Consider the following 24,095-nt stretch of genomic DNA (forward strand, 5'->3'; position numbering starts at 1 on the left):
ATATCGGTGCAAGGGATCTGCAGTCAGAGAAGGTAGGTTCACCCCCTGACTTGGCCATTGCTCCCCAACTGTGATTGAGGGTCCCATCCCCTCTTGGAGCTGTGGTTTTGGACTTTGTAAAAGAAGTGAGGGAGATGGCACTCGATATTCATAAAGGTCCTTTCTCAATCCAAATCCTCTCATTTTATGACACTTAAAAGGTTGTTGTATCACTTGTCTTTTACTGAAAGGTTTCAGCAAATTATCAAGGATTGAGTACTTTTGGTTAAAACATGCAGGTTCTGGGAGCATTGGCTCTTAGTCGCTGAGCTCTTATATATCTTTTGCTCAATCATCTATCTTCCCCTAGTCTCCTACTGGATGACCTGCAAACAGGGAGGTGTTTACAGAATGTTTGAGTTGGATTAAGGCGGAGACAGTGATGTCTCAGTAAAGCCACACTATATAGTTACTATCCCCACCCCCATCCAAGTCCTGACCCTTCCTTCCCACTCTTTGCAGATTACCCTAGGCCTGCCACAGTGGAGGTCCTCACTTATGGGGACCCAATATCAGCTTTTGGAGTCTCCATCCATTGTCCTGGGGAGAGAACTGAGAATCTATAAACAGAGCAACCCCTGTGGCTACCACCCTCCAGCAGGTTTTAAAATATGCAACACGTTTGGGCTTGACAGTTCATGATGTTTACAGACATTCCCCACCTTGACACATGCATACCTTTCAGAGAGAAAAGGTCTGTAGGCCACTGAGTCTTTGTTCCCTCAGACTATAGCTTGAAGTGATGTTCTTTGTAGAATGATGGCACTGAGACGTCCACTAATGTTCACCATCCTTGCAAAGAGACCATTTTATTTTACAAAACATAGCACATCATCTCTCCTCCATTTACTATTTGGAAAGAGACAGACAAGAGACAAACAAGACAGGACAAAATCGAACAGGACAGAAGAGATAGTTCCCCAGGAGTTTGCCTTTGCAAAGGGACATCACAAAGAGAGGGGTACCCGGGAGGTTCTGGGCTTGCACTGCTAAGTCAGTGCACCAACACAAAGAAACACAGCACATAAAGCAAGACACCAGCCAGTAGCCCCAGCAAGGAATTCCCTGACCCAAGGCTTTTCACACTATTGCCTTCTTTGCTTTGCTGGTTCAGAAGTTGCTTGTTCAAAGGGGCTTCATCCACTTCCAGATCATAAGCCAGTTCTGCAAAGATAAAGGAAGGAATCCAGGGTTAGCAGTGGCATCAGATCCAGGGTATGGATTCCAGTCCTGATTTTGAAAAATGCTCATTATTTTCATAAAGGTCTTTCCATTATTTCCTTATATCCCCCATACTTGAGAAATTACATCAACATTCCATAATTTAACTATCCCCCTGATGGTTGGGCATTTATGCCCCCTCCCCAAATAATATATAATGCTGCTATAAAATGTAGAATAAATAACTTCATTTTTTCTTTTTCGTAGGACACTTTCAGAGTATATTCCCAACAATGGAATTGTCATGTCAGTGGGTATGATTATGGTTTGATTTTTTTGCAAGGTTTTGAGTTTTACATTTTTCTTCCTTCCTCCCTTCCTTCCCGCTCCCCCGACAGAAAATAATCTAAGATCTATCTATAACTATGCTAAACATTTTATGTTTTATTTTTTAAAAGATTTTATTTATTTTGAGTTTTACAATTTTTCCCCTAATCTTGCTTCCCTCCTCCCACCCCCCACAGAAGGCAATTTGCCAGTCTTTACTTTGTTTCCATGGTATAGATTGATCCAAATTGAGTGTGATGAGAGAGAATTCATATCCTTAAGGAAGAAACATAAAGTATAAGAGATAGCAAGATCAGACAATAAGATATCAGGGTTTTTTCCTAAATTAAAGATAATAGTCCTTGGTCTTTGTTCAAATTCCCCAGTTCTTTCTCTGGATACAGATGGTATTCTCCATTGCAGATAGCCCCAAATTGTCCTCGATTGTTGCACTGATGGAATGAGTAAGTCCATCAAGGTTGATTATTGCCCCCATGTTGCTGTTAGGGTGTACAATGTTCTTCTAGTTCTACTCATCTCACTCAGCATCAGTTCATGCAAATCCCTCCAGGCTTCCCTGAATTCCCATCCCTCCTGGTTTCTAATAGAACAATAGTGTTCCATGACATACATATACCACAGTTTGTTAAGCCATTCCCCAACTGAAGGACATTTACTTAATTTCCAATTCTTTGCCACCACAAACAGGGCTGCTATGAATATTTGTGTACAAGTGATGCTTTTACCCTTTTTCATCATAACAGAGATCCATATTAATCATGTTGTAAAAGAATATGACTATGTTTTGTAATTTCTTTCTGCATACTGATGGAGAATCTTTTTGAAGAAGAACCTAAGTTTCTAATATCAGGAGCAGTGAATTAGTGTACCCATTTCTCCTAATTTCCCCTAATTTGTTCTTACTTATTTTTGTCAATTTGATGTTTATGATGTTGCCAAAAGTTGTCAGTTCTATTGCCACAACATCTATTTCATCTCTCTCCTTACGCAGTCACTACCCTGATTTAGTCCCTCATTTACCCCTTCCTTACCTTGGTTTCCTTGCTTCCAGTTTCTCTCTTGACCCCTATGACCTCCACAGTTGCCAAAAAGATATTCTTTTTTAAAAAATTAATTCTCTATTAACATTTTATTTTTCCAATTACAGGTTTTGAAAGTTTTCAACATTCATCCACTTGCATATTTATAAGTTACATAATTTTCTTCCATCCTCCCTTCCCTTCCTCCCCCCATCCCCTCAGAGAAATTTTTAAAAAGTTACATAGTATTCATTCAGATTCTGTGGTTTAGTTTTTTTTTGTTTGTTTTTTGGCTGGATATGAATGGCATTGTCCATAACAAGTCTCCTAGGGTTCTCCTAGCTTTCTGAAATGCTGAGAGGAGCTACATCCATCAATGCTGATCAACTCTTAATGTTGTTGTGAATTAATGTGTATAGTGTTCTCTTGCTTCTGCTCCTTTCCCTCAGCATCATTTCCTGTAATTCTTTCTTTAGTCCAACTATTCATGGTTTCTTATAGAACAACAGTACTCCATTACATTCATTATACCATAACTTGTTCAGTCATTTCCTAATTGAGGAGCATCCCTCAATTTCCAATTCTTTGTTACTACAAAACTGCTTCAAATATCTTGGAACATGTGGGACTTTTCACATTTTTTATGATTGCTCTCCAGAATGCTTGGATCAATTCACAACTCTACCAAGAGTTCATTGATATCCCAATCTTCCCATAACCTCTCCAACATTAATCATTTCTCTATTTGTCATCTTAGCCAATCTGATAGGTGAGAGGTGGTACCTCATAGTTTTCATTTGCATTTTTCTAATTAATAATGATTTGGATTATTTTTCATATGATTATATATAGTAGGGCTGTCTAACTTTATTTTTCAAAAGTGTTTATTGAAACAACAGACAATATATTTTGATTTGCCATTTTCATGAGAGCTCTCTGATAGCCTAGCTTCGTTTACCAAAATATTTAGTAAACCCATAGAGGACCTGTATAAAATCACACTATGGGCTGCATTTTAGACAGTTCTGATATAAAGCTTTAATTTCCACATTTGAAAATTGTCTGTTCATATCTTTTTACCATTTATCAATTGGGGAATGATTTGTAACCCTATAAATTTGATTCAATTCTCTATATATTTTAGAAATGAGTCCTTTATCAGAACTCTTATCTATAAAAATTGTTTCCCAGCTTTCTGTTTTTCTTCTAATCTTGGCAGTATTGGTTTTATTGGTACAAAACCTTTTATATTTAATATAGTCAAAATCATTCATTTTGTATTTTATAATGTACTTTATTTCTTGTTTGGCCATAAATTTTTCCCTTTTCCATAGACTCAATAGAGTATTTCTTGATCTGTTAAATGATCTATGGTATTTCCCTTTATGTCTAAATCCTGTACCCATTTTGACTTTATTTTGGTATAGGGTATGAGATGTGAATCTATGCAGTTTTTACTATACTCTTTTTCTGCTTTTCCAACAGTTTTTGTCAAATAAGGAGTTGTTTGTTTTTGTTTTTTTGCAAGGCAGTGGGGTTAAGTGACTTGCCCAAGGTCATACGGCTAGGAAATTATTAAGCGTCTGAGGCTAGATTTGAACTCGGGTCCTCCTAATTCCAGGGCCAGTGCTCTATCTCCTGTACCACCTAGCTGCCCTGAATAGTGAGTTCTTATCCCCAAAGCTAATGTCTTTGGGCAAAAAGATACCCTTAAAAATATCACTTAAAGTATGACTGTGTCTTTCCTCTGCTCCAGCAGTGTCAATGGTTCCCTATTCTCTCTAGAATGAATGCAAACTCTGTTTCAGCCAAACTTATGTACTTGATATTCTTTGAGTACAATATTTTCTCTTCTGAGTCATGGCCTTTGCATAGGCATATCTGAAATACTACATCCCCTCCTATCTTTGCAAAGTATGTTGTATATAATAGGCACTTAGTAAATATAAATATAGTTGTTACATTAAATGGAATTGAATTTATCTTCTGTATTTGCCATAAGTATTGTGTAATTCTTCCAATCGTTTCCTAGTATTTTCTGAGTTGTTGAATTAAAAAAAATTCCTCTCACAATTGAGAAATACTTTTATTCCATGTTGTTTTCTTCTTCTTAGATTTCTCATCTAGTTGGAATTTCTTGGGCTTTTGTGCATAAGATGTGGTTTCTAATTCCTTTCCCACATAACAACAAATCAATTTTTCCATATAGATTTGTTAAATAATGAAACCTTTCCTAGGTTTTTACTTTGTATAGGGTTACTGCTCACAAATTTTTGCTACGTATTTGGTATATCTATTCTGTTTCACTGATCTGTTTATGTTTTGATTTATATCAGATATTTATAATTATTTAATGAGCTATTTAGAAGTCTAGGAATATAAGACCATGTTTATCAACTTTTCTCTTTAGCATATACCTTAATAATCTTGACTGCTTGTTTTTTTTTTCCTAATTCCACAAAGATATTGTTTTTATCAAGCCGGTTGTATTCATTAATTTGGGGAGTATTGTCATTTTTGCTATATTGCATAAAAATTGAATAACCTAGGGCAGTTAGGTGCCTCAGTGGATAGAGTACTGGCCCTGGAGTCAGGAAGGACCTGAGTTCCAATCTAGCCTCAGACGCTTAGTAATTACCTAGCTGTGTGACCTTGGGCAAGTCAGGTTATTTCACAAATATTTAATAGTTTGGGTATTTTCTTTCTTTTAATTACATTTTCTTGTTTTTATTTGAAGTAAATAGGTATGAGGATGGTTAATTTTGAATACTATCACTGTTCTGCACTCATTTTATTTCTCTTCTAATTTCATGCAGTTGAATTTTCTATATTAATTGTTCTCTGCAATAATATCTTGACCTAACTTCCAATATTAATGCCTCCCCTTTTCTTTTTCTTATCTCATTGAGGTGGTAAGAATTTCCAATGTCTTTGTCAAATAAAAGCAGCAAGAGTTTCATGGGTCCTTGCTTTGTGTCTATTTTCAGTAACAATGTTTCTAACATTTCTCCATTTCATATTATACTGGTTCTTGTCTGTTGATTTTTTTTAGTTTTTTATTGTGTTGTTATTTTTAAATTTAATTTCTTTGATGTTGATCAAGCATTTGCATGCTTGATATTGATGCATTGAATTATGAATATAGAAAATTTAATATAGATATTAACATAGATATTTAATTAGAAACAAATGCTGTAATATTTTATGCTGTTAAATTTTGTTAATTGTGGATGGCTGTTTGCTCCTGAGATGTAAACTGACCCCTGTTGATTGTATCCTGTCTCCCCTTGACCCCTGTTGTTTGTATCTTGACTTGCCATGATAGAAAATGCCATGTTAAACTTAGAGATCATGTACCTTGGGACAGGAAGGACCAGTACATTGCTTCCCATTGGAGAATACCTGGTTAGACCACTCCCCAAGAGAAGTGTATTTAAGAGGAAACACTATCCCTTCTTGCTTCTTCTTGACTCTACCACCCTGCAGGATGTTTGCATTTCTCTTTCCTACCAAGGCCACGTGCTCCCATGCTAGGCCCTGGTGGGCGCCCATGCCTTGGGGCCAAGGCGCTCTCTCGCTCTCACTCTCTCTTGCTCTTGCGCGCTCTCTCTCTCTCTCTCTCTCTCTCTCTCTCTCTCTCTCTCTCTCTCATTCTCTCTCTTTCTCACTTTCTCTTGTTCTCTCTCTTGTACTCTCTCTCACACTCTCTCTTTCACACTCTCACTCAAACTTTTCCTAGCCTATCCTCAAAGTGCTCACTGCTTTTCTAGTTTTAACCTGTTTTCTTTGTAATAATTTGTAATAAAATCCTGAGCAGTTTTAAAATGTCAGGGAGCACATGAATTCCTTCATCTTTCAGTATCCCTCAATTTCTATCTTCAATTGGCGATCCCAAATCCTATCGCCAAAAATATAATCCCTGCTCAGTCATGATAATTTATTTAATAAGTTGCTGCATACCACTGGTATGTGTTTTAATTGCTATGTCTGCGTCCATATTTGTTAAGGGAAATTTGGCTCTAATTTTCATTTTCATTGTTGTCTTCAGCCTGCATTAAAGTCAATATATTTTCCACAATGATGTAAACCAGCCCTTTATGTTAATAGTTATTTAATTTTCTATTCTATTTCTGTTTTTTATATTTTAAAACATTAAAGTCTTTTATTTTTCTACTAGTCATTTGCCTTAATGACACTATTATTTGGATCACTTTAATAGCTAATATTCATATAGGGTTTACTATGTATCACAGTGACTGTGCTAAGTGCTTTACAATTAATACCTCATTTGAACCTCACAACAGCCCTAGGAAGAAGGTGTTACTATTATTCCCATTTTACAGAGGAGGAAGCAGATAGAGATTAAGTGACTTGCCCAGGATCACACATGTTAGGGGCTGAATTAGAACTTGGGTCTTTCTTACTCCTGACCTGACACAATCCACTCTACCACCTGGCTGCCTAAGAAAGAAAATAATTTAAGCAAAACCAACTAACACAGCAATCTTATCTCAAGGTATTTACCACATTCTAAAGGCCTTAGACCTCTACAGAAAGGAAGGAGGTTGTTGTTTTTTGTCCTCATTCTTGACTAAGACCATGACATTAGGTGGGTGATGCTATGACAGGCTCATGAATTGGATTTGAGTGAGGTGGGTTGTGCTAAGTCACCAGTCGCACTTTCTCCTCCTGAATCATCTGGATCCAGTGACCAGATAGGAATCAGGACAACTGGATATGGCCCTGGATGCAGTGGGAGAACTTGGCTTTTTAAAGCTGGATCTTTCCCAAGTCAGTTTAACTGAAGCACCACTCAGGGTTTCTGGCCAAAACAGAAACAATTTCCATTTGAATTCAATCTGAACTTTTCTGGGCCCAAACAATGCCCAAGAAGGCTTAGCCTGAGACCCATTGTTGATCAATGAATGAGAGCCAGAATGATTTGGGGCCTGTAAAACCAAGAAATCTTACCAGGTCTTTGGGCAGAGCACCCACAAATAAGAGAAGAAAAGGAGAAAGGAAGGAATAAAGGAAGAAGGTGAAGCCAAGTCAAAATGACAGAACAGCAGGAAGAAGTAAAACAAAACTCTTCCCCACAACTATTCCAAAGAACTATAAAATGAATCAGACGACGTCATAATCAGGAAATCTAAGAAGAAAATCTAATTGTCATATCTCTAGGCCAGTTTGGCAAAGAGAGGTCTGTTGATACTGAGGACTGAGTATAGCCAGGTGCATTCTCTGGGGCTGTGCATCAAAGAAAGAAGAGGTCTCAGGTTTGGCACATAACCTTTTGCAAGGAGCAAGAATAGTTGACAATATAGGCACTTTTGTTAGTACTCAGTGCTGTATCAGAGGAGAGGACCCACACCTAAGAGTGGTGGTACACAGGTTCTAGGCTGTGTATTGATTGTGGAGCAAGCACAGAAGGAAGCAGTAGGTACAGAGTAAGAAAGTAAGGCTGGAAGAATAAGCAAACAAACAAAAGACCCACAATAGTTATTATAGTGACAGACACCCAAGAAACAGAGCAAGAAGAGAATGGCAACAAAACATGTACCAGCAAAGTGTCAAAGGGAAAAAAATAGCTTTGTCACAAATTCAACTAGAATTCCCAGAAGTTCTTCTTTTAGAATAGCTAAAAATGATTTTATAAATGAAAAGAGAAGCCTAATGGAAAGAGCTAGAAAAGAAATGAGGTCTGTGGAGAAAAGAATTGAAAGTAGAATTAAGAGCTTGACATAAGAGGTACAAAAGCTTGACCAAGCAAAACTCTCCCTGAAAATTAGACTGGACTAAATAGAAATAAATAACTTCACAAAATAACAAGATGTAATAAAATAAAGGCAAAATTCTTAAAAGAAGAAAAATAACTCATAGCAAAAACAATTGACCTGGAAAATAGATCAAGAAGAGATAATTTAAAAATCCTTGGATTATCATAAAGCTATGACCAAAACCAAGAGACTTGTCATTTTTCAAGAAATTTTAAAATAAAATTGTCTGGATCTCTTAGAATCAGAGGGCAAAATGAAAATAGAAACAATAGGCTTGATCAACTCCTGAAAGAAATGCCAAATAAAAACTCCCAAGAAAAATACAGCCAAAGTCCAGAGCTTCTAGGTCAAAGGAAAAAATATTACTACAAGACCAAAAAAATCAAGTACTGAGGAGCCACAGTCAGAATCACATAGATCTAGCAGCCACTAATAAAAGGAAAAGAGAAGAAGGAAGTATGTTTCATTGTTGGTTCTTTGAGAAGAATATTGTTCATTAGAATTTCTAATAGCTTTCCCTTTTCTATGATCATTTATGTCATTAGAGTGATGGTATGCATTGCTCTTTCTGGTTCTGCAATTTTGCCTCTATCACTTCAGCTAAGTCTTGAAGGGTTCCTCTAAATTTCTTTTATTTCTTATTTCATTTAACAAAATAACATTCCCAGTGAATGGGCACCCATTTTGTTCTCAGTCTTTTTTTCCTTCCATTGTTAGTGTTTTGTCTGTATTTTTGTCTTTAATGAACCTGTCTTTCTTTGCCCTGGGGATTTATGCCCAGGAGTGGGCCCCCTGGGGGGGGTCAAAGGTTATGAAGAGTAATAGTGACTTTCTCCCTATATAATGGCAAATTGTTTTTTAAAAATGGATGGACCATGCGGGCGGCTAGGTAGCGCAGTGGCTAAAGCACTGGCCCTGAAGTCAGGAGTACCTGAGTTCAAATCTTGTCTTAGACACTTAATAATTACCTAGCTGTGTGGCCTTGGGCAAGCCACTTAACCCCATTTGCCTTGCAAAAAACTAAAAAAAACTAAAAATAAAAAAACGGATGGACCAGTTTCTTTCCACAATCTTTCCAATATTGTCTGCTAAAATTTTGGATCATACTTGTTGATTTGTAAGCTATTTAAATATTTTTATTAAATATGTCTTTTCCCACATAGAGATCCATTCCTTAAAAAATATAAAAGAAGAAAACATATCAATTTAATAAAATTCAACAGAACAAATGAGCCTGACTATGTTCCACACCCATATTCTTCCACCTCTGCAAAGAAGGGAGATATATTCTCATTTTGGGAGGTGAGGAATGTCCAACCTTATTCATTATGATTACCTAGCACTCAGTTTGGCTTTTTGTGTTATTGTCAACAGTTAGTATAGTGGTAGTCATTATGCATATTGTTTTCTTGTTTTTGCTTACTTCTTTTTTGCACAAGTTTATACACCTTCCCATGCTTCTCTGTATTGTTCATATTCATCATTTCATGTGGTGCAATAAAGTTTTATTACATTCATATAACAAAACTTGAGATATTCTTCAGTTTAGGGGCATAGATTTTGTTTCCAATTATTTATTGCAAAATTGCTAGAATTTCATGACTAGTTTGGTGTATCGGACCTTTCTATCTTTGAGTCTCTTGATATATATACCTTGGGATACACTTATTGTGGTGTAGCCTACTTATCAGTGGGATCTCTGGATCAGAAGGTATTGATGTTTTGGTCTCAATGAATTGCTCCATTTCAAATTGCCTTCTAGAATGCTTGGACCAATTTGAAACTCCACTAATAGTATATATTAGCATGTCTTTTTCCACAATTTCCCAAACATATTTGTCTGTTTGCTGAATGTAGAATGAAATCTGAGTTGTTTTGATTTAGAGGTAGCTGGTGACCCAGTGGAGAAGGAGTCTGACCTAGATTCAAAAAGATTTGAGTTCATAGTATTTCTTACAAAGGACTCATTTCTAAAATATATAGAGAACTGAGTCAAATTTATAAAAAACACAAACCATTCCCCAATTGACAAATGGTCAAAGGATATGCAGAGGTAATTTACAGATGAGGTAATCAAAGCAATTCACGTCATATGAAAAATTGTTCTAAATCATTGCTGATTAGAGAAATGCAAATTAAAGCATCTCTGAGGTACCTCACACCTCTCAGACTGACCAATATGACCAGAAAGGACAATGATCAATGTTGGAAGGGATGTGGGAAATCTGGGACACCAATGCATTGTTGGTGGAGCTGTGAACTCATCCAACCTTTCTGAAGAGCAATTTGGAATTACACCCAAAGGGAAATAAAAATGTGCATACCCTTTTCAGCAACACCACTACTGGCTCTATACCCTGAAGAGATGATGAAAAAGGGTAAAAACATCACTTGTACAAAAATATTCATAGCAGCCCTGTTTGTTGTGGCAAAGAATTGGAAATTGAGTGAATGTCCATCAATTGGGGAATAGCTGAGCAAATTGTGGTATTTGTTTGTTATGGAACACTATTGTTCTATTGGAAACCAGGAGGGATGGGAATTCAGAGAAGCTTGGAAGGATTTGTATGAACTGATGCTGAGCAAGATGACCAGAAACAAGAAGATTGTACACCTTAACAGCAACATGAGGGTGATGATCATCCTTGATGGACTTGCTCATTCCATCAGTGCAACAATCAGGGACAATTATAGGGTATCTGTGATCGAGAATACCATCTGTATCCAGAGAAAGAACTGTGGAGTTTAAACAAAGACTCAAGACTTTTAATTAAAAAAAAAGATATCTATTTAATTTTGTTATCTCTTATATTTTATTTTTTTCCTTAAGGCTATGATTTCTCTCTTGACACATCAATTTTGATCAATGTATAGCATGGAAACAATGTAAAGACTATCAGACTGCCTTCTTTGGCGGGGAGAGAGGGGAAATTGGGGGAAAATTTGTAAAATTCAAAGAACAATTAAAAAAGTAAAAAAAAACTATTTGAGTTCAAATTCTTTCTGGGTTACTAATTGTTTGACCTTCTCTGTTTAACTTTCCTTATTTGTAAAATAGGGGTTATAATAACACCTGCCTTCCACAGTGGTTGTGAGGATCCAATGAGATGGCAAAGTCCTTGGCAAGCCCTAAAGATGAATAGAAATGCTGCCTGTCATTGGTGTTAGTTCAGTTTGTGCAATCTTTCACATAGTCTTGGTCTTTAAGACTTCTTTTCCTAACTTTTCAGATGTTTGTGTGAATACCCCATCTACAAAGAAGAAGTAAAAGTCTGCTGGATCATTTACTCCTATTGCAAATATTGGACCCTTAGAGCTATTTTCTGCTAAGGTTTTTTTTTTCAATCAATTCTGATTACTTCTCTCATTTTTTTGGCTAATAATTGTCTTCCCAATGACCATCCCTAGCCAGAGTTATGAAAGGTGCCTCTTCTTATTCTCTTCATTTTTTAAGATGATCTTTAATATTTTTTAAAATTTAAATATTTTATTTGTTTTTTCAACTACATGCAATGGTAGTTTTTACCAATCTTTTTTTGCAAGGTTTTGAGTTTAACAATTTTTCTTCCCTCCCCCTACTGAAAACAATCTGATATAGGCTCTATATTTATAACCATGCAAAACATAGAAATGATCTTTAATATTTAGGAAGCATATACATTTTCAGCTAAATGTTGTATGAGGTGTAAGAGGTTTCCACCATAGAATTAGGATTGTCTACTTCTACCCTATACATTTATGTATGGGAAAACATTGTGTCTCCCTAGTTGTTTACATATTGTTTTTCCATTAGAAAGCACACTCCCTTGGCAGAGGGGCTATCTTTGTGCCTTTTTTTGTTGATTTGAATTTGTTATTATTTTTGCAAGCTCTATATAATATTCATTGTAATACTGAATATGCTCCTTTTCAATCTCCTTTGCTGAATTCCCTTCCAGAGTACACTCTATCTGAAGGTCCCTCAGGGTTCTCTCCTGGGCCCCTCTTCTTTTCTCCCTCCATACTACTTCACTTTATGATTTCATCAGCTCCATGGAATTAATCACCATCTCTATGCTAATGATCGTTAAAACTAAATTTCCTGCTCCAATCTGTCTGCTGACCTCCAGTCTCATATTTTCAAGTGCCTTTTAGACATCTTGAACTGGATGTCCAGTACACATCTAAAACTCAACATATCCAAAACAGAAATTATTAGCTTCCTTTCTAAACTTTCCCCTGCTCTACCTTCTCTATTACTACGGAGAGGTATCCTCTCAGTCCCTCAAGTTCATTTCTTGATTCCTTCCTATCTCATATATCCTATATTCAATCTGTTGACAAAGCAACACATCCTGTTGATGTCACTTGCATCATCTTTCAAACATGCATTTTTCTCCTCTGACATTGTCCCCAGGCTCTCATCACCTCTCACCTGGACTATGACAATATTTTGATGGGTGATTTGCTTCTCTCAGATCTCTCCCCACTCCAATCCACCCTCCATTTAGCCACGGATGTGATTTTCCTATAGTTCAGGTCTGACCATGTCACTTCTCCTATTCAATAAACTCCAGTAACTCTCTATTACCTGTAGGATCAACTATGAAACTGTTCTGCATTCAAAGCCTTTCTTGACATACCCTCCTCCTACTTTTCCAGATTTTTTACACCTTACTCCCTGTCCCCTGCTACTGCTCTCCTGACTTCCACAAAAAAAAACCCAAATCATACTCTTGTCTCTTTGGTTTTGCATATTTTCTCAGGCTGCCCCCCATTTCTGGAATGCTCTCCCTTCTTACCTTCATCAACTGGCTTCTGTAAGTTCCTTTTCTAACTAAAATCCCATCTTTTCAGCAAGCCTTTCCTAACCCCCTCTTAATTATACAACTCTCCTTCTGTTAATTATTTCTTATTTACCATGTATACAGCTTGTTTATTTGTATTCATATTTTTTTTTTAGTTTTTCAAGGCAAATGGGGTTAAGTGGCTTGCCCAAGGCCACTTGGGCCACCTATCTATCCACTGTGCCTCCTAGCTACCCTGTATTCATATTTATTTGCATGCTGTCTCCACTATTAGATTGTGAACTCTTTGATGGCAGAGACTATTTTTAACTCTTTTTGTATCCTCACTACTTAGTACAGTGTCTAGAATATAGCAAGAGCTTAATAAATGTTTTTTTGATTGATTAACAGAGATTACTGATTGATTGGAATCAGAAAGACCTGAGTTTGAATGCTGTCACTAGCTATGTGACCCTAAGGAAGTCACTTCTTTTTGCTTTAATTATCTCAATTGCAAAACTAAAACAGAGATAATAATAAAAAATATTTAATAATTAATTTAATTATTGTGAGCTCCAAATGAGAAAATGCATTCTTTAATGTTCAGTTACTTTTCAGTTGTATTGAATCCATTGTCACCCCATTTGGAGTTTTCTTGGCAGAGACACTGGTGGATTTCTCATTTCCTTCTTCAGCTCATTTTACAGCGCAGAAAACTGAGGCAAGCAGGGTGAAGTGAATTGTCCAGGGTCATACAGCTAAGATGTATTAGGAAGTGTCTGAGGCCAGGTTTGAACTCAGGTCTTACGGACTTAAGATCCAAAGCTCTATCCACTGCAGCACCACCACATAGTCCTCTATAAATGCTAGCTATTTGTAGTCATGTGTGCCTTGATAAATTGACTCCTAGAAGTTTTATGGATTTTGAAGCTATTTCTTTTTTAAAGTTTTGCAAGGCAATGGGGTTAAGTGGCTTGCCCAAGGCCACACAGCTAGGTAATTATTAAGTGTCTGAGGCCGGATTTGAACTCAGGTACTCCTGACTCCAGGGCTGGTGCTCTATCCACTATGCCACCTTCCTGCCCCTTGAAGCTATTTTTAATGTCATTTTCCTTTTTACCATCTCCTTTTGTTATTGCTTGACAGAAAGGTTGATCATTTTTGTGGGTTTGTTTTATATCCTATTACTTTACTGAAGCTAATAACTGACTCCATTAGAAAATCTAAAAAAATCAGCAAATAAACAAGTAAAGCATCATGTCATCAGAAAATAGGGATAGCTTAATCTCTTACATGTTTTTAATATTTTTATTTAACTTCTTTTCCCCCTGTATTAGTGTGGTTATTAGCATTTTTAGAATCATATCAGATATACCACCTGACACGTCTCAGATTGGCCAATATGACCAGAAAGGGCAATGATCAATGTTGGAAAGGATATGGGAAATCTGGGACACTAATACATTGTTGGTGGAGCTGGGAACTCATCCAACCTTTCTGGAGAGCAATTTGGGATTATGCCTAAAGGGCAACAAAAATGTGCATACCCTTTGACCCAGCAACACCACTACTGGCTCTATACCCTGAAGAGATCATGAAAAAGGGTAAAAATATCACTTGTACAAAAATATTCATAGCAGCTCTGTTTGTGGTGGCAAAGAATTGGAAATTGAGTGAATGTCCATCAATTGGGGAATGGCTGAGCAAATTGAGGTATGTGTTTGTTATGGAACACTATTTTTCTATTGGAAACCAGGAGGGATGGGAATTCAGAGAAGTCTGGAAGGATTTGCATGAACTGATGCTGAGCAAGATGACCAGAAACAAGAACATTGTACACCCTAACAGCAACATGAGGGTAATGATCAACCCTTGATGGACTTGCTCATGCCATCAGTGCAACAACCAAGGACAAATCTGGGCTATCTGCAATGGAGCATACCATATGTATGAGAAAGAATTATGGACTTTGTACAAAACCCAAAGTCTATTACCTTCAAATTAGAAAAAAAAGTTATCTTTTTATGCCATTTTACTATCTCATACTTTATTTTTCTTCCTTAAGGATATGATTTCTCTGTCATCACATTCAACTGAGATTAATGTATAACATGGAAACAATGTAAACACTAACAGACTGCCTTCTGTGGGGGGGTGGGAAGCAAGAATGGGGGAAAAATTGTACAACTCAAAATAAGTAAAATCTTTCTAAAAAAAGAAGAATCATATCAGATAACAGAAGGCAAAGGAGGGGGAAGCCCTGCTTTATTTGCGTATTCATTGGAAAACATAATGTTTCTCCTTTTGTATAGAATGCTAGCTTTCAGGTTCAGATTTTTTTAATCATATTAAAAAAATTTCCTTACTATTGCCTATGTTTTATAGGGTTTTTAGTATAAACGAAGGTTGAACTTTTTCAAAAACCTTTTGGCACCTATTGATTTAATCATGTGATTTTGGATGTTTTTTATTTTTTAAGAAGATTAGTGATATTGGTTGTTTTCCTAATGTTCCAACATCCTTGATTCCCTCATATAAATCCCAAGTATAAATTTGATCATAGTGAGTAATTTTTTGGATATATTTCTATAGTGTTTTTGCCAAGATTTTATTTAAAAATTTCAAATCCATATTCATTAGAGATGTTTCATTTGCATTTCTTTTACTATTAGCGATATGGAACATTTTCTTTTTCATTTCTTCATCTAAAAGCTGTTTGTTTATATCTTTTGACCTACTGGAGAATGGTTTTGAGTCTTACATAGAAATCAACACATCTGTGTATATTAATTATACTGATTGTTTACCCAGTGTTCAAACATCCTTGCATCCCTGGTATAAATCCAACTTGATCATGTGAATAATTTTTAGATATATGTGAGTGTGTGTGTGTGTGTGTGTGTGTGTGTGTGTGTGTGTGTGTATAGTGGTTTTGCCAGGATTTTATTTAAACTTTTAAAATCAGTATCCATTACAGTTTTATTTACATTACTCTTACTAATTAGTGATTTAGAACTTTTTTCTATTTCTTCTAAAAGCTATTTTTTAATATCTTTTGAGTTGCTGGGGAATGCCTTTCGGTCTCATATAGAAAACCAAAACAAAACTATCTGTATAAATCCCATGGTTTTCAAACTTCTCTTAAATTTTTGATACCAAAACTTCTCCCAGTTCACAGCTTCTCTTCTTAGTCTAACTGCATTGTCTTTGTGTAAAACCTTTTTGAATGTCACAGGCACAGTGACAAAGAGTATTTTGTAGTTGTGTTTATAAACATCCTCAGTGTGTCTTGCGTTTAGCAATAAGACTTAAGTACTATATATAAGTTTAGATGATTTTTGTGGATTTATTTTATATCTCACTGCTTTCCTCAAAGTATTGTCTTGATTAATAATAATACCTAGCTTGAATATAATGATTAAATTTTGCAAAGTACATTAGAAAGTATCTTATTTTATCCTTACAACCACCTTAGGAGGCATGTACTCTTATTATTCCCATTTTACAGATGTAGAAATTGAGAAAGAAGTTAAGTAAATTTCCTAAAGTCAGACAGCTAGTAAGTGTTTCAGGTTGGATTTGAACTCCAGTCTTCTCAATTATAGGCCCAGCATTGTATCCACACTCTCACCTAATTGCTTGAGAGTTCTTTACTGTAGTAGAAAGATCCCAGGCAGGAACAAGGCCTGGGGTTTGAATCTTTGCTCTTCCACTTGTACCTGGGTTATTTTAGGAAAATTATTTTTACCTCTCTAGGCCTCTGTTTCCTTATCTGTACACTGAAGAGGGTGAACTAAGCAATCCCCAAGGTTCCTTCCAGCTTTAAAGCTATGATCATGTGTCCTATCAAATTTTTATAATTCGATTTTCTAGAACTATATAAAATACTGTGGGGAGAGGAACGGCAGTAATTAGGGCAGCTTCCATTGTTTCACCTTTGCAAATAATACTAGCTTTCATCTTTAAACATATTTTTGTTCATATTAAAAGAAGGGTCGCCTGGGTTATGCTTTTTAGACTTTTTAGCATAGTGAATATTTTATTTTGTCAAAAGTTTTTTTCTTAACTTCTTGAGATTATTAAGTTTTAAAATATTATTAATTATAGACAGTTTTCTTTTTTATTCTATTATTATTTATTATTTTGAATGTTTTTTACAATTTTCTCCCTAATCTTGCTTCCCCGCTGCCCCCCACAGAAGGCAGTCTGTTATGTTAGTCTTTACATTGTTTCAATGATATATATTGATCTAAGTTGAATGCGATGAGAGAGAAATCATATCCTTAAGGAAGAAAAAAAAAAGTATTGTGCCTGATTGTTGCACTAATGGAATGAGCAAGTCCATCAAGTTTGGTAATCACCCCCATGTTGCTGCTAGGGTTCACAATGTTCCTCTGCTTCTGCTCATCTCGCTAAGCATCAATCTATTCAAATCTTTCTGGGCTCCCCTGAATTCCCAACCCTCCTGGCTTCTAATAGAACAATAGTGTTCCATGGCATACATATATCACATTTTGTTAAGCCATTCCCCAATTGAAGGACATTTACTTAATTTCCAATTCTTTGCCACCATGAACAGAGCTGCTATGAATACTTTTGTACAAGTGATGTTTTTATTTTATACATTACTAAAATACTCTTGGTTGAGAGCAAACATAATACCCCCTCCCCCCCAAAAATATAGACCCTCATGAGAAATAAAGGAAAGGAAAGAGAAAAAAAAGTGTGTTTAAGTCTGTGTTCTGATACCATCAGCTTTGTTTTGGGTGGATCACATTCTTTATAATCCATCATAAAAGTTACTTTCATATTTTTCCGCTGTTGCTGATTATAATTATCTCCATCCATTCCTCCCCACTACCATATATTTTATCTCTCCTTTCACTTTGTCCCTCTTTGAAAATGTGCTGTAGGTTGGGAATCAAGTAAATGTCCTTCAATTGGGGAATGGCTTAGCAAACTGTTGTATATGTATGTCATGGAACACTATTGTTCTATTAGAAACCAGGAGGGACGGGGTTTCAGGGAAGCCTGGAGGGATTTGCATGAACTGATGCTGAGTGAGATGAGCAGAACTAGAAAAACACTGTACACCCTAACAGCAACATGGGGGTGATAATCAACCTTGAAGGACTTGCTCATTCCATCAGTGCAACAATCAGGAACAATTTTGGGCTGTCTGCAAAGAAGAGTGCCATCTGTATCCAGATAAGGAGATATGGAATTTGAACAAAGTTCAAGGACTATTCCCTTTAATTTAGAAAAAAAACAGATATCTTATTGTCTGATCTTGTTACCTCTTATACTTCTTGTCTCTTCTTTAAGGATATGATTTCTCTCTCATCATACCCAATTTGGATCAAGGTACAATATGGAAACAAAGTAAAGACTGACAGATTGCTTTCCGTGGGGGGTGGGGGTAGGGGGAGGGAAGTAAAAATGTGGGAAAATTGTAAAACTCAAATAATATCTTTAATAAAAATTAATTTAAAAAAAGGAAAATGTGCTGTAGGGTAGCTGAGTGGCACAGAGGACTGATCACTGGCCATGGGGCCAAGAGGCTCTGAGCCCACATATCATCCCTGAGACATAGCAGCCACCTGGCCCCATGGTCCTGGACAGGCCACCCAATCCCAGCCCCTTGCAAGAAGTAAAAAAGAAAATGTGTTATATCTGACTATTCTCTCCCATGATGTACCCCCCCCCTCTATCACCCACCCCCCCCCTTCCCACTTCTCTCCTTTTTACTCTAGATATCTATACCCTATTGAGTGTGTATGCTGTTTCCTCTTTGAGCCATTTCTGATGAGAGTGAAGGTTCCCTCATTCCCCTTCACCTTCCCCCTTCCATATCATTGAAAAAGCTCATTGTAAAATATATATATATATATATATATATATATATATATATGTATGTATATTTTATACTAAATATCTTAGCCTATTTTACATCTTCTTTCTCTTACTCCCAGTGCATTTTCCTCTTAGTCACTGACTCCATTTTTACAATATATTATATCTTCAAATTCAGCTCTCTCCTCTGCTTCATCTACAAAAGCTCCTTCTACCTGCTCTATTAAATGAGAAGTTTCATATGACTATTATCATTATCATCTTTCCATGCAGGAATACATGCAATTCACCATCATTAAGTCCCCCATATTTTACCCTTCTCCCCCACTCTCTATGCTTCACCTGAGTCCTGTATTTGAAGGTCAAAATTTCTGTTCAGCTCTGGTCATTTCAACAGGAACATTTGAAATTCCCCTGGTTCATTGAATGTCCATCTTTTCCCCTGGAAGATGATGTTCAGTTTTGCTGGGTAGTTGATTCTTGGTTGCATTCCCAGCTCTTTTGCCTTCCAGAACATTATATTCCAAGCCTTATGAGTCCTTAATGTACTTGCTGCTAAGTCCTGTGTGATCCTGACTACAGCTCCCCAATATTTGGATTGTGTCCTTCTGGATGCTTGTAATATTTTCTCTTTGACTTGGGAGTTCTGGAACTTGGCTATAATATTACTGGGGTTGGGTTTTTTTGGGGATCTCATTCCAGGGGAGATCAGTGGATTCTCTCAATTTCGATTTTACCCTCTGCTTCTAGAATATCAGGGCAACTTTCCTGTAGTATTTCTTTAAAAATGAGGTCAAGGTTCTTTTCCTAATCATAAATTTCAAGTATCCCCAAAATTTTTAAATTATCTTTCCTTAGTCTATTTTCCAGATCAGTTGTTTTTTCAGTGAGATGTTTCACATTTTCTTCTAATTTTTCATTCTTTCAGTGTTGAAGTATTGTATCTTGGCTTTTCTAAAGTCATCAGCTTCCTTTAGCTCCATTCTACATCTGAAGGATTTGTTTTCCTCAGAGAGCTTTCTTATCTCCACTTCCATCTGGCCAATTCTGCTTTTTAAAGCATTCTTCTCCCCCCAATAACTTTTTGAACTGTTTTATCCATTTGACTTTTGCTGGATTTTAACATGTTATTTTCTTCAGCATTTTTTTGTATCTCCTTGACTAAGCTGCTGACTTCTTTTTCATGTTTTTCCTGCATCTCTCATTTCTTTTCCCAATTTTTCTTCTATCTCCCTTACTTGATTTTCAAAATCTTTTTTGAGGTCTGTCATAACCTGAGTCCATATTTCTTGGAGTCTTTAGATGCAGGAACATGGACTTCCTCATCTTCAGATTGAGTATTTTGATTCTTCTTGGGATCATAGACAAAACATTTCTCAATCATGTTCCTCTTTTTTCTCTGTTTACTCATTTCTCCAGCCTGTGCCTGGTTTTAGGATGCTTTCTGAGTTTTTGAGTATTATTGGGACACCCACTTTGGGGATTTTTTGGGACACCCTACTGAGACCTCTGGTGACCACAGACACTCCCTTCTGCCCTGAAGCTGTGAGTAGGGGCCCTACCATCTTAGTATGGAAGACAAAATTGCAACTTGGATCTGAGCATGGGCAAAAAGCAGAGTCCTGTCCCAGAGACAGCAGAGAGATTTCCACAGTCTCCCCTGACCCCCTTACCATCTATGGGCTCTGCTCTGGAGGTGCAGGCTGGTTTCCCCAGATTCCCGCTGCAGGTTCTTACCACAGGGCTGCTCTGAGCCTGGTGCTCCTTACTCCACACTCATTCTGGTGCATCAGAGTTCTCTCACCAACCCTTCAAGCTGTTCCTGGTGATCCCTGGTCTGGGCTGGGCTGGTTTTCGCTGAGCTGTTGCTGGGGCTTTATTACAACCCCCAGTCCTGGTGAAACACACCTTTCCTGTGGAACTTCTAAGTCATCTTGGACTGGGAAAATGTATCATTCAGTCTTTCTATGGGTTCTGCCCCTCTAAATTTTGGCTAGAGTCATCATTTGACTGTTTTTGGAGTTTATAGGGGAACGAGTTTCTGGGAAATGCTGCCTTCAAACTGCCATCTTGGCTCTGCCCCCTCAGACATTGTTTTCTTAATAGTGACCATCCTTGCATACATGGTATAATTCTAACTTGGTGAGAGCAAGTAATTTCTTTAATATATTGCTATAGTCTCTTTGATAAGATTTTATTTTAATTTTTTCCTCCATATACAATGGTGAATTTGGTTTATTGTTTCTTTTTACTTGAATTCTTAGTTTGGGTATGAAGACAATATTTGTCTCAAAAAAGCATCTTGTTCCAGTATCTTTGTTCTCGGTTGTTATGAATAATTTTTGCAGTACAAGTATAAATTACTCTTTTTTTAATTTTTGATAGAATTTACTAGTATATTCTATTAGACTTTTCCCTTTGGTACTTCATTTATGACTTATTTTATTTCTTGTTTTGGGTTTGAGTTCTTTAGGATTTCTATTATTTTTTTCACTTGAAGATTTTATAGTTTTGTAGATAAACAGCCATTTATTTTTAGTTCCTCTTTGTGATGAATTTACCTCATTCCTTTTTTTTCTCCTTTTTTGATCTGGTTAGCCAATGGCTTGCTAGTTTTGTTAGAATTAAAAAAAAACTCTTGTCTATTTCTATAATCCTTTTCTTTTGAATTTTTTTCTCTCTCCTCTGATATCCATAAGTTCTTTCTTTTGTGCTTTTTGGAGTGAATTTGTTGGCTTTTCTTTAAAAATTCATGCAAAGTTAATCCTCTTATTTTGTTGATAGGTGTTCAGAGACAGATTTTTTAGGACTATTTCAGTTTTACCTCCAAAGTGTTGGTATGTGGCTTTACATAATTATTTCTATGATTTGTTATTTGACCCAATCTTTATTCAATATATCACTTCATAGTCTCCATTTAGATCTGTATTAATTACCAGTTTTATTGTGTTATGATAAAGAAGATATTTACTTCTTTTTAAATTTATTTATAATTTCTTTGTGTGCCTAGTCTCTTTCACTTCAATTTCTTCTCAGCTGAAGGCTGTTCTCTGCATTTTCTATTCTGGTTTTCCCCCTCATTATTCTTAGTTGGAGGAAGAGGGCCTTGATTAGCATTTCATGACTAATGAAGGGGTCAGGGAAGAGTTAAATGCTTCTGATCTTGTTATCTTACCTGGAATTCTCCTTTTGTTTTTCATTTCCTGTGTAAGTTGGTTCAGAATTATTGTTCCCTTTGCTCAGCCCCATGTAGTTCCTTCTCAATTGTGTCTTCTACTTTACTCAACCAACAAGGACCTTATCACTGACCCATTTTAGCCAGCAAGACAGTATTTCATGAAGGCTAATGGGGATCAAAATTTAGATGAAAAGCTCCTTCGGTAGAGGACAAAGAATACCAGAAGTCCCTGAACCTGAATTATTGTTTTCTGGTATGGGAAGGACAGGTCCTGGTACAATGTGCCTGACCAAGTTTGGGTTAGGTGGCTGGTATGAATAGTAGTCTAAAATAAGAACAAAGTTCAAGACAGTAGGTCAGACATGGACACAGGCCTCTGGTCTACTGAGTCATACAAAACTTCAAGAAGAGGCAGTCTAGGACCCTGGAGAGCTCCAAGAAAAGCCCTCACAGACCTCACTTTGATGAATTTGAGACCCATCCAAGACCTTATAGTTTTAGAGCCCAAGACCTACTTATCCCCATGCCTCCTTGTTCTTGGTAGGACTCTGGTTTTGAAAGGGTACTCAATTATGATAGACTTAGTTACTTGGGATCATGACCATCATGAGAGACAGTGGGATGTAGCAGAGCACTGTACTTCAGGAAAATCATACAATTGCAGTGCTACTTCTGCCACTTCCAAGCTGTGTAAGCATTGGAGTTCTGGGGGGCTTTAGTATCTTCACTAACCCTAACAGCATGTCTAAAGGAAGGATGTTGGTCACCTTCAAGTACTACAGATCGGTGAGATATTGGTATTATCCATGCCAGTTCCAGTTCTGCAAATGCCTTCCATAAGCATACTGCTGTACTAAGTGAAGAGGATGATTTAAAGTTTAGTTAATATTCACGCCATCTCTGACCTCATGGAGCTCACAGAAGAATTACACACCACCTAGATCAATCATTATCCTCTACTTCATGGCATGATAAATGCATCTGAACAGGGCAACTCAAAGTGCTTTGTGAGGTTAGGGGAGGAGGCTGTTTGTTACCCATGGGGCCAGGGTGGGTTAGGGAGGCAAGAGTGGATTCAAATAAGTCTTCCTAAAGGAGGTGACATTTGATTTGGGTTTTAAAGGATGGGGAGGAATTCAGAATGTGATGAGGGGGAAGGAAGGCTTCCCAGACACAGGCTACAGTGGGAGCAAAAATCTCCTGTTGCTAAAATAAAAATAACCACCCTCAGGGTTTTTTTTAGGATTTTGCAAGGCAAATGGGGTTAAGTGGCTTGCCCAAGGCCACACAGCTAGGTAATTATTAAGTGTCTGAGGTGGGATTTGAACTCAGGTACTCCTGACTCCTGGGCAGGTGCTTTATCCATTGCGCCACCTAGCTGCCCCCCCCCTCAGTTTTTAATAGATGGTCTTAGAAGCACACTTGGGATGGGGTAGGAAGGAATGCTTGGTTCTAATTTTAAAAAGATTGCTTGGATTTCTTAATGAGGATTCCCACCTGATACAGAAACTAAAGAAACCTGAATAAAGGTCCTCACTGAAGCACATCAAATGTACAGAGAACTAAAAGAGAGGTCCAGTCACATTTGGTTGATCAGACAAGAACCACTTTACCTCTGATTTTGCTAATTGGGGCTCTGCTTGGGCATCCAGGAGCCCAAGCTCCCATCCAGAAAAGCCCCAGGGAAAACTTCCTGAGAGTAGGATAGAGAGGCAGCATATAGTGACACTGCAGTCACCCTGTAATGTACATAGTAGAGAAATTATGATTCCCATTTTACAGATGAAAAAATTGAGACTCGGAGAGGGGAAGCAACTTTACCTACAATCAGCTAGTGGGAGTTGGAAATTGGACTCTAACCCAGGTACTTCACCAGGAGTTGGAGTTAGAACTCCTGGATTAAAATCCTGGTACCGCTACATGTCACCCCATGACCTTGGACAAGTAGCTTAAC

At 37.0% G+C, this 24,095-nt stretch overlaps 1 protein-coding gene across 1 annotated transcript in view; it reads right to left on the bottom strand.

Moving 5' to 3' along the window:
* Window positions 1-819: 819 nt before the first annotated feature.
* Window positions 820-24,095, bottom strand: part of GPC3 (glypican 3) — an 821,180-nt gene continuing 797,904 nt past the window's right edge. Inside the window, exon 8 of the mRNA XM_074201733.1 lies at window positions 820-1,203. Within this exon, the coding sequence (XP_074057834.1) occupies window positions 1,034-1,203 (170 nt within the window). The 3' untranslated portion in view covers window positions 820-1,033. The remainder of the gene's footprint in view (window positions 1,204-24,095) is intronic.

Source organism: Macrotis lagotis, chromosome X (genome assembly GCF_037893015.1).
Source record: "Macrotis lagotis isolate mMagLag1 chromosome X, bilby.v1.9.chrom.fasta, whole genome shotgun sequence".
NCBI classification, from domain to species: domain Eukaryota; kingdom Metazoa; phylum Chordata; class Mammalia; order Peramelemorphia; family Peramelidae; genus Macrotis; species Macrotis lagotis.